We start from the raw sequence: 18,307 nt of genomic DNA on the forward strand, positions 1-18,307 counted from the left end.
CTTTTATTTGTCACACCATTTTGTTCTGGAGAACCAAGTATAGTGTGTTGGACAACAATCTTATTTTCTTAAAGAAATTTTGCAAATGGACCAAATGTTTGTCCATTCTTTATGTATCTACCATAGTACTCTCCACATTTATCTGATCTCACAATCTTAATTTACTTTCTACATTGTAGCTCTATTTCAACCCTAAAAATTTTAAAAACATGCAAAACTTCATCCTTAAAATGAAGTAAATAGACATTTATCAAGATGATGAAGTATATTTGACTACTTGTATCCATATTTAGAGAATAAATATCTGTTTGAATGATCTCCAATAAATTTGACCTTTTCTTGGCACCAATTTAAACTTGTTAATTTGTTTACCTTTAATGTAATCCACACGTCTCAAAATCAATAAATTTAAAACACTAAATACTCTTTTGTTTACTAATTGTTTAATTTTTTTAACAAAGATGTCAATATAGAGAATTCCTCTTAAAATATAAGTTACGTGGTTAAAATAAAAAAAAAATAACAACAATAGTTATTTGTGACTATAAAATACCTGTTAAGCTAAAATTTTTTTATCATATTATAATATAACTAACTATTTTATAGAGTAGTGAATATTAAGTTTTTAAAAGAATAATAAAATAAAATAAAAATTACAAAAAATAATAATGTTAAGGTATATTAACACAAAAAAGAATAAATTAAAAAATGATTATATACGTAAAAATATTAGAATAGAATAACTATAACTAACATTATCTAGATTATTCAGTCATGTAAAAAAAGATATTTAAAAATAAGAGCAGATAATATGACTTTTATTCTAATAAAAAATTAAAAATAAAAGAATTTTAAATATTTTGATTAAAAAGATTATTGAAAATACATTCTCAGCATTGAAAGAAAATAAACACATAAGAATACAAATGAAAGGTAGCTTGCTGTTTGTACCTCAAAAGAGTACTGTGGTCCCTTCCAAACTCCGTCATGTACTTGACAATTCATCAATAACGACAACTCCACCCTCACAATTCGTATTCGATTGATCCACGCACCATGATAAATATTTTTCAATTAGTATCGGGCATCGATTAGGGTTCGAACTTGAATTTCACCTTAAGAATTGTAATTACAATCGCAATTTTATAGTCTAATTATATAAAATTAATATTAAAAAATTCAACTTTTAAACTTTATACTTTAAATAATAATTTTATCTCACTTATCTTTAAAATTAATTTACAATACAAGTATCTTGGTTTTAAAAAATGGATCAATTATAGAAAATTTGTAAGAAAAAGTACGCTGTTAACATTTTTCTTTTAAAAAAGTCTTTCTTGTCCACTAAAATTAGAAAATAACTAATTTCTATTAACCTACAAATATCATCAGTGTTAAATTTTCATTGTAATCTCAAAAGAAGTCTTTCTTATTCTAATAAAATTATGAGGTAAAGAAAAAATAAATAAATCAGTTTCTTATTTGTAAATGTGTACATGTCATCATTGTGAGGTGCCTTTTAAATGTTGCTAAAATTCAAAGCTATGCTCGAAGTAAATATCTTCACAATTCTTTTTAACCTTAAATTTAATTCTTCTAATTGAGAATTAGTTGTGACAAAGATAAAAACTCTACAACGATGTTCTGTAATTAAATTTAGTTGACGAAATTATAGAAATAATTATAATTGATTCTTAAACTTTTAAAACGTGTAAATTGGTACGAACTTTTTATATTAATCGTTTGTGATCAAGTTATTCTAAACGCTCCATTAATTAATTATTAGGTTAAATTATGTTGGCAACCCTTGAGCCATAGGAAAATTTATAAAAATGGTTCTTAAACTTTTTAAACTTATAAATATATCCTTAAACTTTATAATAACTTGTAATCAGGTTCTATTAAAGTGCAGTAAGATAAGTATCTACCTGCTTGAACTCTAACTTGTATTGGAGAGTCTCATCTCATCTCAAAACTTGGAGAAAAATTTACTATAAATTAGTCTAAAATAAAGAGTTCATTTTAAAAATTCATTGTTATAACTAAACTTTAAATGGAAGAAAGTCCATCTTATCCAAATACTCTTTCTTGTCACAACTTTTACATAGTTTGGCCATGACTTTCTTCAACGAGTTAGGGTCCAATAGTGAGCACTTGAAACTTTGTTTAATAAGGAATTTGAAAAGGAGAGGAGCTTCACACCCTTCTCCCAAAGTTGCTGAACTAGCTATTTAAAGAATCAGAGGTGGAGTTGTCATTCACTCATTCTCATACTTAAAATGTACCCAAAAAGCATATAATCATTACATCTTTAATACTTTGTACTAATAATAATGACAACAATAATAATAAAACAAAAAATTCTAATTACAATTAAGTGTAAAAGTGTATGATTGATAAATATATATAGGTCTTGCCCAAGTACTGCTATTTTAATGAGCAAGATAAACAAGACATCTATGGTCATGGACTTCAAAATATTTGTGCCTAATGTGACTACTAATTGTGAAAAAGATACTAGTACTAAAGTTATACTTATTTGTCATTTACATTTTCTCACGTTAAAAAGGCTTGCTTAAGTTATAGTACTTTGCCAAATCTGGAAGACACTAGTTTAGTTAATACTCTTAAAGAGGTAAAGAGTTGTTTGGCGAACATAATAAAATAAAAAATATAGAATATAAGAATTAGATGAAAATAAAATATAATAAGAAAATAATAAATTTTATTTTATTATATATTTAATATATACTAAAATACCAAAAAAATAACATTATATAATCATGTTTATTATTTAAGATAAATAAAAATAATAAAATAAGATATAAATTATATTTAAATGGAAAAATTATTCTTTTCTCAAAATTAATATGATTTCTAAGTATATTTTTTATTTAAATTTTTTTAATTTTTAATAAAATAATATATATATATATATATATATTAAAAATAATGTGTACATATAATAATAAAAATTTTATATTAGTTATAACAATTATTTAAATTTTTTATAATTAAAATTCTTTTTGGTAAGAAATTATAATTAACAACAAAAGTAAATTATTAAAAAATTTAAAATCATATTTTATAAAATGAGTAAAATATTTTTAAAATATACTTTTTAAAAATATTTTTTGTTAAAAAATGTTTATATAATATTTGTAAAAAATTTAAATTAAATTTTTAAATAATTATTTTTATAAAATACTTAAAAGGGTATAAACTATGAGTAAGAATATAATAGAAAAATGTTTTCTAACACATGTCACCCACTTCAAGAAAATAATTTGAACTATAAAAATAAAATATGATAACTTAACAAAATAACTATTTCTTTAACAAAGGTTAAAAATAAAATAGGATAAAATAAATTATATTATCATCTCCTTTTATCTCACCATTAAATAAATTTTAAAAATTAAAATTGACAAAGACTTTTAGGAAATCATCCCACGTTTTATTAGAAAATGAATTTGTTAAATTATATTTGATTGTGAGTACACTACCCGATATCTCATATATGCAATTCATTAGATCAATCAATTGACGCGCTCACCTTAGCATTTTCACTCGTGCTCTCTATTGGGTTATCTCTTATGGTTGATGAATATTTCAAGTAAATTTCTTTGTTCTTAGAAATGTAAGAAAACAATATTATGTTTCTAAAACTTGTGTTTGATGACATACTTTTATTTTTTGGTAGATGTTTTTTTTTTTTCCAAATATTTATGGATTAAGAAAGTTTTTAAAAAAAAGTGAGAAGAATTATAAGATATTTTCTTAAGCTCTGAATAACCTCTTTCAAAATGGGCTTAACGAGAAGAGAACAAGAGTGGTTTCATGGCAACAATGGAAGCATGGAATGTGGAACAAGTATTGTGACAGTGCATCTTGTTAATTGCATCATGCATGCTGAAGCAGGAGACACGTGCATGGCTTTGGTCTTTTAATAAACAAGCTTTTTTGTTTTCTTCTCTCTTTATTCTATACCCTTCCCATGCTAACAATAGAATTGCTATTTAAATTGCAAAAATTGAAATATGTATTTGTTCCATTTTTTAATTAAACAAATACATATTTCAATTTCAAAAATATGATTCAAATTAATTTATATTTATACTTCAATTATATTTAGCAAGTCAAAATAAATTTTCTTTTATTCAACTTAAACAAAATATTTATATATTTTGCATTTTCTTAGGTAAATATTTTAAAAAATTGAAATTTTCATTTATTTCTCAATGTTATAAAAAAATAAATAATTATTTCCTCAAACTAAACTAAATCAATCTCACACTAGGTTTATAATTAGATTATCATTAGTATCACATACGTGTTTAAAGTAAATGTCTGTAAATGCAAATAAAATTTTCAAACTTTCTTTTATTGTTACTCCTTCCTAGCAATTGTGAGTACTGTCCTTGCACTAATTACAAAATTTTAAAATTAAGCCCCAGAAACGTGTGCTATATTTGGATGAAGTAGAAAAAAATTAATTAATTACTTAAAAATAATGTAAGAAAGATATATATGAAAAATAAGATGATAAATAAGAAGATAAAACAGTAAAAAAAATTTACTCCTTTAGAATTTGGATAAATGAAAAAAGAGTAAAAAAAAGTAACTTATAAAAAGAATTCATAATAATAAAAAATTTAATTTTAATATAATATTCTTTTTTAACTATTTCACATTTTTATTATATTTTTAATATTCTGATATTATTTTTTTAAAAATATTTTCAATAAAATATAAAAAGATACTGTCACTTTTTCATACAAAATTTCAGCATTTGTTAGAAAAATTATCTTTTTGACTGGTCGAACAAAATATGCAAACAAAAACTTTCTTTTCATATATTTTGAGATCCGTACGTAATTTTTTTAGCTAAAATAAACAAACGATCCACTAAAAAAAATTATCGGTACGAGCGAAACTATTCAACCCATTACAAAAAATCATTGAAAGTGATAGAAAATCCACCAATTTTGATTTTAAGACCCGTGATTGAGAAATAACCACAAGTCCGAATTGCTATCTACCATTGTTTTAGCTGTATATCACAATACAAAGGACCCAACTTATGACATTGAAATTATTTGACATGTTTTGTTTCTCTTTCTTGATCAGTACTGTCCAGCTTGGACCACCTGCTAACACGACTTTGAGCTATGGTAACCTGCACAGCATTAGTTGAGCACGTTTAATAATATCAAATTATTATGCACTCTCAAGGGCATGTAGTAATTGGAAGCAATCTTAAAGGTAAATAAGTCAAATACATACCTGTTCATCCCAGTTAGTTTTGTAGGTGATTACTGTTAACACTATAGTTTGAATCAATGTTCCAAACAACATTCCAATCCAGATTCCCTACAGCAGTGGAAAAAGTTTGTTCAATAGATAAAGCAGCATAAAGATGATGTGCAATTTAACAGCAAAATGACCTATAAGTCAAATTATTACCTTGACTTCCAAATGGAAAACATTACCAAGCACAACCCCAACAGGAATACCTATGACGTAATAGCACCCAATATTCACATATGCTACAATGCTTTGCCACCCTGCTCCAATAGCTACTCCTGTTGAAATCACATAATTTAAAATTTAAGTGTATATGACAGATTAATGCAGTTTTTGTAATGTGAAAAATAATCAGTATTTATCAAAATACGTAACATAGAGAAAATGATGTAAATAATACCTGAGAGTACAGGTTGAACACTGTTGAGTAATATAGAGACTGATAGCAAAGGAGACAAGTCTCCAACAGCAGCGGCCACATCTTTATTTGAGGTAAATATGTAAGCAAGTCTTTCCCTAAAAAATAGGAAAAATAAAAATAGAAAGAACCCTATGGTGAATGATGTGAGCACTGTCACAACAATAGAGAACTTTGCAGCTTTGGCGCTTCCTTTTCCAAGCTCATTTGCCACTCTAACACTGTAAATTAAGTAAAAGTCAATCTTCCATGGTAAACAATAAACACACCATGAAAAGTAAAATAAAATAAAGGGGAACAATGTCATTACCTTGCAGCTGCCATGAAACCAAGTGATATCATCATTTCCCATCCATTGATGTTGAGACTGTAAATAATCAATGATAAAATTTGATCTTTAGCATGAAAAGAGCAAAAGTCTATTATGCATCAAGCCAATTATATAACTAACTACATGAAGTAGAAAGCAAATACAAATTTCAACGAGTGCAGAAGGGTTACCATATAGATAGAGCATCAATTTCAACCTCCGCATTTTCCATGTTACCTGTCAAAAGAACCAATATTGTGTTGTACCAGAGCTCAAGACTGTAAATATATGACAGCTTCAAGTTAGGAAGACATATATTCATTTTTGCTCAAGAAAACTAACAGTCATTGTATTTGCAAGAAAGAAATCACACCATAACATGGCACCAGCTGAAAGGGACATCTTGACAACAGGCCAAAGCTCTTTGAATGCTAAAAATGAGAAACCTTTCCAAGTATCAGAGCACCAACCACAAGTAACAAATATAAGTTGACCAATGTTGGGAATCCAGTATGCTAAACTTGTTGAAGTCATTGCACCAGCAATGCCAAGATTGAATTTTATGGTCAAGAGCCAAGAGAGGAACACATGAATAATTATTGAGAATGCGGCCAAGAAGGCGATAATGACATTCTTGCTTTGAGATTGAAGAAATGTTTGGCAAGTGAATGAGACGATGAAAGCAAACATAACCGGAATTGACCAAAGAGAAATGGTCCCTGCAACTTTTGCTATGCTTTCATCTTGGCCTAAGAGTGTCAAAATTGGGCTTGTGAAGATGAACACAGGAAGAAGAATAACTGCAGTTAGGAACAAAACTATCCACGATCTTTGAAGATACACTCCCATCATGCCATATTCTTTTGCACCATATGCTTGTCCACATAGTGTTGACAACGCACTAGCCATTCCTAACTACAAATCCCATTATACAAATTGTTAATTTGCGTTATCATAATAGCATTATATCCATCGAATAAATTATACCTGTAGGCCATACATAGATCAAATAAAAATATAAAATATTTTATAAAATGAAAGGGTACCCACTCCCACATATACGATTTTAAATATTGTTATAGCAAATATTCACAAAAGCTGCGACCTTTACAATAAAATCTATGCTTCTCTTATAACCCGACTTTTATAATCACAAGAATCACTAATATCACGCCAAAAGCAATTTTTTATTTCTGATTAACCCAAAAAAAATAACTAATCATAAAATTGATGAAACAGGGGAATAATCTCTCTTTGTTTTTTCTCAGGCAGAAAACAGAACATTTAAAAAAACAAGAATAACATACTGACACGGCAAAAGGTCGAGAATCAGAAACGCAGTCTGCAGATAACATGATACAACACAAGCATGCACAAATTGTTAAAAAGAATTATATTAAAAAAATAGTGAGAGCAAAAAAAGTTGTGAGAAAGAAAGATACCAGAATACCATTGGCGAAGCGTATAAGGACAGTGAATACAAGAGCAAAAGCAGCGAGTTCGGTTGAGCCAATATGACCAACAAAGGCTTGGCTTATAACATTGATACCAAAGGTAGAGAATCTAGTGAATATGGCTGGGGCAGCGACAACCCACATAACTTTGCTCTCATTCCACATCCTTTTCAGCAATGGTAGTTCCTCTTCTTCATGTTCTTCCTCTTGCGACGTTCTCAACAGCTTCTTCTTCAGGTCTTCCGCCATTATCGAACTGAGACGCCTTGGTAGGACTCTAAAGATGTTACGCCTCTTTCTATTGGAAAGGAGAACGAGTTGTGGCTTTATTAATAAAGTGGATTACTTTGATACTGACCAATCACTGGGCCCCACATTGCCCAAAAACACCGAACCTTTGGCAAGTCTACGATTCTCGGGACGGGACGGGGAGCTTTAATAATTCAAAATTCAGTTTTCATTTTAAAATACTACAACCATGTTAACATATATTCAATACGAGGTTTACATTTTTTCTTAAATATATTTTTAATTCATATATTCAGATGTATTTATTTTCATTTTTTTAGTGTTGGTATCTGCTTTAAAAGATTTAAAGTTAAATAATACATTAAAATTTGTTACCACGGTATAATAATTTAAGGTTGATAAGAAAACATGTGGGGTTTTTAGACGGAGAAACGTGTTGTGTTTTGGGGTGTTGTAGTGTGGAATTTAGGCGTGTAGAGGCAATATTGAAGAAGCTGGGTGAGTGAGATCACGCATGATGTCATTGTCTTCGACGAGCACGACATATGCAGGACAAGGATGGCGGCTCAGTTACATTCCTACTGCTCTGTCTCACGCCATCTTTAAAATAGCCATTCGTTTTCGCCACCGCGTTTGAACCAGGGAAAAGGCATCAAAAAATGCATATATAAAAACAATGTTAATTTTAAAGAAGAAGATCATTTTTAAAATATAATTCCCATTTTCCCTTCTTTTCTTGAACCCTGGTAATAAAAGCACAAAGCGACAACGTGTGTATATAAACTTATGCTTTTGCATTTAAAAAATCTAAACTTGGTGTTATTAAGCTTTTAAAAGACACGTGGGTTATAAACTTATGATAAGAATGTAATTTTGAATAATTTAAGTCAATTCCCCCTTATTTGAGAATAATAGTGGTTCACTCTAGCAGCGTTTGGTTGCAAAACAAAGACATTGAGACATAAACACAAAAGTACACATATTATGTTTAGCTAGTATTTCATTAGAAAAACAAAAATACAAAAAACATATAATTCGAGAACATCAGTGTGTTTTCTAAAAAAAGAGACATCAGTGTCTCAGTTCCAAAGACACATATGGTAAACTTATAAAAATAAAAATAAAAAAATACTAGTGTGTTTATTCTTATTGTTTCAATGTCTCTTTTTTCAGTGTTCAAAGACAATAATAAAAAGTTGTCATCTCTGAACCACAAGTGTTGCAATTATTTTCTCCTTGAATTTGCAACAATAATTTATATATATCACTTTTCTTTATTTAGCTCAACACTTCTTTTATTGTGTTCACAACATAATATAAAATACACAACTTAGCATCACAAATTTATTTTTTATTCATTGGGTACAACAAATAACAGAATCATTAACATATTTACTCTTAAATGTTAGTGAAAGAAAATATTTCTTTGATTATACAAAATAAAATCAGTATACAAAAATGCAAAGGAAAAGAAAAAGATAAAAAAAAAACCAAAAAATTGCCGTAAGAGAGGTACACAGCTAGCGAACACACTCTTGTTCCTATACACTTCCGTGCACAAATTGCATTCTTAATAGTAGACAACACCAAAAATTATAAATTGGTATTTAATAATAAACTTTATTCTATTAATTGAAGTCAACTACATCAGTCACACATGATTAACTTTACCTAATGAGATAAAAAAATTAATTATTATTGTTATTTAAATTTAAAAATACTTTTTTAACTCAAAACACAAGTATTAATTTTAAATCGTGTTTGTAACCAAATTTTTAATCCAATTTTTAAACACTTGTTTAATCATAAATTGCTTTTTAAATTTATTTTTAAACAATGAAAAAATAAAACTACACTAATTATTCAAAAATATACAATATGATTTTGTAAGATTTTATTTGAGAATCTGAAGGGAGCAAGGAGAAAAATATTCAAATGGTAAAAGTAAAAAATATAATAAAAAATAACTTAAAAATACCTAATTAAAAGTTTCATAAAACCTCTATTTTTCGCTTAGAAAATCTTAAATGAAAGTTATTCCGTCCCTGCATCCACGTAAAGAATAACAGAATGGCCTTCTTAACCGGGGTTCTAAGGTAGTCCATTTTCTATCCTTAATTAAAGTGTTTCAATTATATTTTATAAAATATATATTAGAAATACATATATTTCTTATTTTATAGATATAAAATATATTATTTTTATTTCACGGAGCTTATTGTCCCAGCAATGGAAAGCTGGAAAGTGGAGCTTGTGGTGTGGTTGTGGACTCATCTACTGATTGAAATTGGAACCCACTTTTTATGCCTGGTAAACTGCTGCAAGGACCAGCAAAATAATTTAATTTAGACGAAATAATTATTTATTATATTTTAAAAAATATAATAAATAGTTTTTCTAAAAAATGAATTAAATATGTACAAAAAATTACTTAATTTTATCTAAAACGAAAATGTAAAATATAAAAATAATTTTAAAACTTGATTTTGGTTGTTCTTGGAGAATGGCGATTGTCGTAAAAATCCTTTGATATCTGCTTTCGTTTTTTTGCCGGCTAAGATTTGAATTGACGTGCTGGCCTCCGCAAAACGACGTCATATCATTATTCTTTTAATAATACACATTCCCCTGTTTAACATATTTTCTTTTAAAAGAAAATAATTCTTTGATAACACAAAACACATTAAATACTTTCTTAATTTAGTAGTTAGAAGGATTTGTAAAATAAATTATTTAATAATATGGAATGACCCAAAATAGCAGTGGAAGGAAAAGGACTAGAAAAGTGATTGTTTGTTCTTTCCTTTAATTAGCATTAAATTAAATTTAATACGTACTAATTGCGTGAGTTGTTACTATCTCTTAGACGCCCACTTTAATTATACTATAAATATTCGTTAAATTATTTATGGGTTCTGGTGATTGGCAGAAAGAGCTAACATGATATCATTTATAACAATGGATGCGAATTGAAAAATAAAAATAAAATAATATTGAGAAATTGTGGTATCCATTTCACGTGCACACCAACACCACCTATCATACAGACAGTGCTATGACTCACTAGTATAAAACATTGGGGCAGTGTCTGTGTGAGGGAATAACAAAATTTTATATATAAATAACTTTTTTTTTTATTTTTTTTAGCCCTCTAAAATTTGAGTCATGTGTAATTTAATCTTTAAATTTTTAAAAGGATATATTACCTGATATTTTAATGTAAATATAACATTTAAACGTAAAGTTTAGGGTTTAGGTAATAAACTTTATAATAGAAGACTGCTTCTATTTGTTGAAGGGCATCATTTGAACTATAAGAAGAACAGCCCCTGAAGATATTCAAGTGATTGTTTGTTCCTCGAAAGAGGAGAAAGAGAATTTAACCCACGATTACTTAGTAAAATAATAAATAAAGAGAATAAAACAACGTGACTTCATGTGTTGAACAATTCTAGAAGAAATTTATCTGTGAAAAGAAAATAAAATGGGAGAAATTCTAGCAAAAGTCTACTAGTATATATTTATAATGAAGAGAGAAAGAACAAAAATATAAAATGGTAGATACTGTTTAGCTTGATCTGTGGTTTGATTCTTCGTTTTCAACCACAGCCCATTTGTTAACACGATTTCGAGCTATCTCTACCTGTAAGATTCATATATATATATATATATATATAAATAATAGCATCTTACCCAAAACATGGAAATTAAATCAATTTTACAATCATAGATATATATATATATTACCTGCTTGTCCCAATCAGTTTTAAAAGTGATTGTAATAAGCATCACAGTTTGAACAAATGTTCCAAACAACATTCCAATCCAAACACCCTGCAAAAGTAATACATATGAAAAGGCACTTGTCACATAGACTAAGATTCATTATATGATTTTATTTTGCTTCAAAAGTAACACAATTTAAAGTTCATGCAAATAAAATGATTTTAGTCATTGATTATCCCTCACAAAAGTCAAGACAAGATAGCTATCTTAGTTGTTCTTCACAGTTGTGGAAAGAGTTAGTATATGCAATTGCAAAAGATAAAATAGTTACCTTCACTTGCAAATGGAGAAGGTTATCAAGCACCACTCCTACAGGGATACCAATCAGGTAATAACAGCCTATGTTAACATATGCTACAACGCTTTGCCACCCAGCTCCAACAGAGACTCCTATTAATAATTAATATTTTTAATTGTACAATTAACATCATGCAAACAAATATAATAATAATTTTGATTAATTATGTACGTATCATTTCAGTTTTGCTCCAACGAAAAAAACAATGAACATAAATTATATTTGAGTGTTTTTCAGAAATATATTTATCTTGTGATTTTCGCAAGATCAACAACTAATTTTATCCGTCTATTAATAATTTTGTGGCTTTACAATAAAAAAATTAAATTGAATTTTAGAGTCAATAATATAGGTATTTGAAAATTCGTTCTTTTTGTAAAAAAAAAATAGAATCAATTATAAATAATTAAAAATAGTTATATTGGTAATATTAAATTTATATATATACAAAAGATAAAATATCATTAGAAGACATATTCGTAGTTATTCATAATTATTTAGAAGTTAGTTCATTTGTATAAAAAAAAATCATAGTCATATGTTAAATAAAATATATTTTAAAATAAAAATATAATTTAAATATCTCTCAAATAATGAGAATATAATTTTCCCTTAGTCTTGAATTTATATAATGTAGGTGGGCCGGAAAGGTGGTGAATAATTGCCACCAATAATCGATATACATACCCACACTTGGGGAAATAAAACTATAATTAATAAATGAACTAAAAGAGCAAAATATTTAAGACATAATAATAATAATAGTAAAGATATTCATAAAATAATTGAATTTAATATAAATTATAAAATAAAAATTAAATTAACTGGAAATAAAACAAAATTAAGTCCATAAAAAATTGGGTTTATTTTAGAAAAATGATTCCATTTAATTTAAAATCAAACTTATATGTATGTAAATGTAACTTCATATAGAAAAGTTACTTTTTACTTGTATTTATATATTTATAAAATGGTAATATATAAAAATATTTTTTTCATGATTTTACTCTGAAAATTATATCTTATTTTTATGTTCTAAAAGATACATTTTATGATTTTTAATGTGTTGATAAATTTATTAGTTTTAATTTAGTTTAAAGTTATTCTCGTGTCTCATAGTTTTTAATATATAAATTACGTTTTCTATAAAATATAAATAAATTGAACTAATCTAATCTAAACCTTGAAAATGTACAAACCAAATTATCTAATATAATCTAAACTCTTTTCAATTGATAATATGATTACTTTTTATCTAAAAAAATGGATTGGAACTAAATTATGAGCACCCTTTATAATAAAAAAAGAATAGAATACCGGAGAGGACAGGTTGGACACTGTTCAACAAGATGGAAAATGAGAGCAAAGGTGATAAATCAGCAACTGCTTGAGCCACCAGAGGGTGTGGAGTGAAAATGTAAGCAAGTTTTTCCCTCAGCAACAAGAACACCAAGAACAGCACCAACCCAATGCTCAATGATGTCAGAACTGTTATTACAATTGAAAATTTTGCACCCTTTGCGCTCCCTCTTCCAAGCTCATTTGCAACCCGGACACTGCAATTATACTCAATATCCACCCAATCATTCTAACATATTTTAAACAAAAATGAGATTATGAAAAAATCAAGTACCTTGCTGCAGCAAAGAAGCCTAGGGCTATCATCATTTCCCACCCACTAATGTTAAGGCTGCAAAAATCATACAATGATACTATGCTTTATTATGTTAACAGTTCAACTTCAATATTGTCAACAGATAAGGGGACCATATATCCCTTAAATCTTAACATGAAAGGGACGTTTCTATTGTAACTTCTAAATATCTATCATCATTTTTATTTAAGCCTTGTTTGTTGAACATAAACTTTTTCTCTTTTATAACTATGTTAATACTAAAGACATTTTAGAAGCAAAAGCAAGAATGAGGTATGGTACTGGTCCAAAAGAAAGGTACGAGACATATTTACCATATGGCAAGAGCATCAATAGAAACCTCCGCGTTTTTCATGTTTCCTGTTAGGAGAATCAAAACTGTGTTGTACCAGATCTCAAGACTGTAAAAGAACCATTGCTTTTTGTTAGTCCTACATATCTCTATTATTATCACTGCCATGTTTGGTTTCTTATTATAATGCATCAAAATTTAGGTTCACAGAATTTTTCGTATTTTCAAACTTATGGGGTCTTTCTTGTTTTCTATGCAGCACAGAATTATTGTCATATGGGACGCTTTCATGAATTTCACTAAAATTGAGTAATGATGTACCTTAGACACCACTTTGGAAATACAGTAACCAGACCTTGGACAGTTTAGTTTAAGAAAATGTTTACTTTTCTAATTTTAAAATAGATTTTTAAAAATTTATTTAAGAAACACTATAAATAATAAAAAATAACTTTACTGTTTTAAAATTGATTTTTGTAAGTAATCAAAAAATAGAAATGAAGTGATATTTTGATACTCACAAAAATATAAATAGAAAACATTTTCTTGGACTAAATGATCCCCTATTTTCCTAGGTCTTGACAGTTTAAACCAAAATGTTTAGTGCATGCTTAGATTCATTTATTTGAAAATACATTTTTTCAATTTTTTGTAAGAATTTTTTGAAAATAAACAATTATTTTCCTAAAATTTATCCAAATCAAACATGCACTTAATTACTAATGGATACCATATTGTTTATTTTACAGTTTTACTAGTGAGCAGATATTATGACATTGGGCCAGAAGATGAGATCCATGTTTTGGAAATATGTCCTGTTCCAATACAATTTATAAATAATCCCAAAAATTTATGATGTAAAATGCTTAAATTCTTACCATAACATAACTCCAGAAGACACCGAAAGCTTGACAACAGGCCAGAGATCTTTGAAGGCCAAATATGAGAAGCCCTTCCATGTGTCAGGGCACTTATTCATGATATACACAAGTTGGCCCAAGTTTGGAATCCAATGTGCCATAAGTGTTGAGGTCATAGCACCATTGAGCCCAAACTCATACTTAACAGTTAGAAGCCACGACATAAAAATATGAGATGAAATTGAAACTCCTGCTAGGTAGGCAATAATCTTGTTCTTGCTTTGTGCTTGTAGGAACATTTGGCAAGTGAATGACACAGAGAAAGCAAATACCACACCTATTGACCAAAGAGAAATGCTTCCAGCAACTTGAGCAATTCTTTTTTCTTGGCCTAGAGCCTCTAACAATGGAGTTGTAAAAATGTAAATAGGAAGAAGAAACATAGAGGTCAAGAACAAGACTATCCAGGATCTTTGAAGATACACTCCAAGCATTTCATACTTTTTTGCCCCATATGCTTGCCCACAAAGAGTTTCCAGTGCACTTGCCATTCCAATCTACAATTTTCATTTGAGAACATTTGAACTATGTGAATTTTAGATTAGACAGAATTTATTGGCAACTTTTCATGTACATTTTTAGTACTGTTTTTCAATTACAATTTTATTTCGGTAGCATACATAACAAAAATTGTCATTTAAGATTGATGCAAATCACTAAGATAAAATTCTAATTCTAATTTCAATTAAAAGATCATATCAAAAGTATCTAATGAATTTTGTGTGGATTGAATTTGAGAGGAGAAAAACTAGATACACAGAATTAGGTGAAGGAAAGAGAACGCTTACCAATACACCATTTGCAAACCTGACAAGGACAGTCATAACAAGTGCATAGGCTGCTAGTTCAGTGGAGCCAATATGGCCAATGAAGGATTGGCTAACTACAGTGATTCCAAAAGTTGAAAACCTTGTGAATATGGCAGAGCCTGCCACCGCCCACATCTTCTTGCTTTCTTCCCATACCCTTTTCCTCAAAGACTCTTCCTCTTCAACACCCTCTAAAGAATTGTTTTGCTTATGTAAAAGCTTCTCCTTTATCTCGTCTCCCATTTCCTCTACAACTATGGAGCTGCCAATGCTATTTTGACACCAAAATAATTCACATATTGCAATAGGTCATAGTCTCATTCATATAAATAACAAAATCACTGGACATTAATTCAAGACCTTATTGAAATATTGATTAAGAAAAAGTATTAGTAAAAGAAATAAAAATAGCATCCAATCCCCCACTTAAAGTAAGAAGGGGGACACCAATATCTTTTTGTCCTAGACATATATAGTCGCTTTCTTCGGTAAGGACACACGAGGACAACTATGCATGAACCTGCATGCCTGCTACATTTTATTGTTATTAATTCTTCCCATCTTTCTCTATACTTTTATTTTGACTAAAAGATCGCCATTGTAATTATTCTTGAGAAGATGTTAACATGTATCCTTATTTTAGAGGGAAGAAAAGGACTTTTATGGTGAGCATGAGTCATCATAAACACAAAAAATGCTATGATTTCTCTAATTATTCGTAGTATATCAATCAGTAATGATATAAAAGTTTACAAAATCAAAGTATTTTTTTTTTATAAATACATCCAAAGGCATTTAAAGTGTCATGCAGTACCCTAAACAATACATATCCAACGTGATTACAATACAACTATCATTTAGAAGTGTTTGTGCTCTTAGGTGTTGTCACTAGAAACACCAAGACAATGGTGGGCTTATTTATTTATTATCATTTTTTTGTTTGCAAATCATACCACATGCATCTAGCAAATGTATTTATTGTAGGCTTGATTACGTTGTTTTTTGTCTTTCAAACATAGACTGTATGCGATTTAGTGTCTAAGCATATTTCAAACTAATCAGATTTCTTTATTTTCAAAATTGTGTAAATTGATCCCTCTTTTGTTTTGTTTCTTCTTGAGGCCCTCAATTTGAGGGGGTTTTCATAAAATTAGAATATGGAATAATTGTAAAAGTTGAAAAAGAAGAAATCTACTGAAAAATTGATAAGATTTGATGGATTTTATAAAATGTGATATTAAGATTTGAAAAAGGAAATTTTCTAAGATATGTTTCAGTAAAATTTGATATTTTAATCAATTATTTTTGAGAAAAAATGTTTGATTAATTTAACTTATACAAATTTGGATAAAAGAAAAATATGAGAATTTAAGAGTTTTAAATAAAAAAAAAATGACCAAAAATAATTAAAAATAGAGACTTAATTAGTTCAAAAAATAGTTAAAATAATTCAACTTATAAATAATTGAAATTATATTGTTTTTATTTTTTTAGAGTATTGAGAAACTAATCTCTCAAACATGTTTAAGCGCTAAAAAAGTAATCCTCAATATAAAGATTGAATCTAATTGAAAATGACATATACTGTATACTAAAGGATCCAAACCCGTTTCAGTGATTATAGTAATTGTTCTTTCGTGTTAAACAAAGTTGAATGACAATTTTAAAAAATGACATAAAAACAAAGAAGATAATGGAAGATGTAGGAACAATTCGAATGAGAAAGACAGATAATATTGAATATACTCACTCTGAAGGTTCAGTATGACTAATTAATTAATAAAAAAGAATGTTGGTATTAATGGTTTCCAAGGTGCTGTTCCTTATTTTATCATTGAAGTGTTCAATGATCAGTGACGTGACAAGGAAAGATAAATAAAATAAAATATAAACAGTGATATAAATATTATTCAAGTGTAATATTTCTTAAAGAACAATGATAGTATTAACTGGTAATCAAATTATTCCTTTTTTTTTAACAAACTAAAATATTTTTTCATCAATATAAATATAACAAACATATATTTTTTTGTTTTCCATTTTGATGTGAAACGAAGAATGGAATTCATATAATATTGCATAAACGTAAACTGCAAAAAGCTAATAATGTCACTGTCTGAGGACAATGGAAAAGAATAAAACCTTATCTTTGCAGAAAGCTAAAAGATAAATATATACTCACAGCACTTATAATGTTTTCTATGTCGTTTAGTTATCATTAAGGAGGGCGTTGTAACGTTGGAATATGCTTTGTCGCTCTCAATCCACCGTAAAGCATTTTTGAAAGGATTTGATTTATATAAATAAATAGAATATAAAGGCTAAAAAATATCTTTTAAAAATAAAATAAGTTAATAATTAAAACGGAAATTTTGTAAAATTAAAAATTTCAATTAGATGTACCTAGAATATTGAAAGCAATATCTGTGGAGAGAGCTTTCTGGATCTCATTTCTGATGGGAAAGCAGTGAAGAATCTTTCTCTTTTTGTGATCAACTTGAAAGCAAAAGCAACCCAGACTAATACGAAAAGGGTACTTTATGATTTCATCACCTTTTATTCTGATGCAATTCATGTGTTCAAGTTCTGTATATAATATAAAATGGACAAGATTTCGTCATTCTTAGCTCAATTGATACACAGAAATCTTCCTGTACAGGTAAAATACTTTCCTCTTTAAAAGATTTCGTCATTCTTAAAAAAAACAAAAAATGATAATAATTAAAAGATTAAATTGTTAGCTTCATCTTTCGAATATATATATATATATATATACCAAGAAAATCATTCACCTTTTGAATAAAATATGA

At 28.0% G+C, this 18,307-nt stretch overlaps 2 protein-coding genes across 2 annotated transcripts; both read right to left on the reverse strand.

Moving 5' to 3' along the window:
- Nucleotides 1-4,834: 4,834 nt before the first annotated feature.
- On the reverse strand, nucleotides 4,835-7,786 carry LOC113861785 (protein DETOXIFICATION 21-like). The gene is made up of 8 exons (XM_027494811.1): nucleotides 7,478-7,786; nucleotides 6,409-6,950; nucleotides 6,227-6,313; nucleotides 6,036-6,092; nucleotides 5,708-5,946; nucleotides 5,467-5,585; nucleotides 5,287-5,373; nucleotides 4,835-5,179 (listed from the first exon to the last, which is right to left on the reverse strand). The coding sequence occupies exons 1-8, from the start codon at nucleotides 7,736-7,738 to the stop codon at nucleotides 5,096-5,098; spliced, it is 1,476 nt and encodes a 491-aa protein (XP_027350612.1). The 5' UTR covers nucleotides 7,739-7,786; the 3' UTR covers nucleotides 4,835-5,095.
- Nucleotides 7,787-11,276: 3,490 nt separating this feature from the next.
- LOC113862940 (protein DETOXIFICATION 21-like) lies at nucleotides 11,277-15,855 on the reverse strand. Its single transcript, XM_027496254.1, has 8 exons — nucleotides 15,477-15,855; nucleotides 14,647-15,185; nucleotides 13,791-13,877; nucleotides 13,456-13,512; nucleotides 13,140-13,378; nucleotides 11,796-11,914; nucleotides 11,486-11,572; nucleotides 11,277-11,381 (listed from the first exon to the last, which is right to left on the reverse strand). The coding sequence occupies exons 1-8, from the start codon at nucleotides 15,738-15,740 to the stop codon at nucleotides 11,307-11,309; spliced, it is 1,467 nt and encodes a 488-aa protein (XP_027352055.1). The 5' UTR covers nucleotides 15,741-15,855; the 3' UTR covers nucleotides 11,277-11,306.
- Nucleotides 15,856-18,307: the final 2,452 nt, after the last annotated feature.

This window comes from Abrus precatorius, unplaced genomic scaffold (assembly GCF_003935025.1).
Source record: "Abrus precatorius isolate BTA unplaced genomic scaffold, Abrus_2018 Scaffold3, whole genome shotgun sequence".
Taxonomy (NCBI): domain Eukaryota; kingdom Viridiplantae; phylum Streptophyta; class Magnoliopsida; order Fabales; family Fabaceae; genus Abrus; species Abrus precatorius.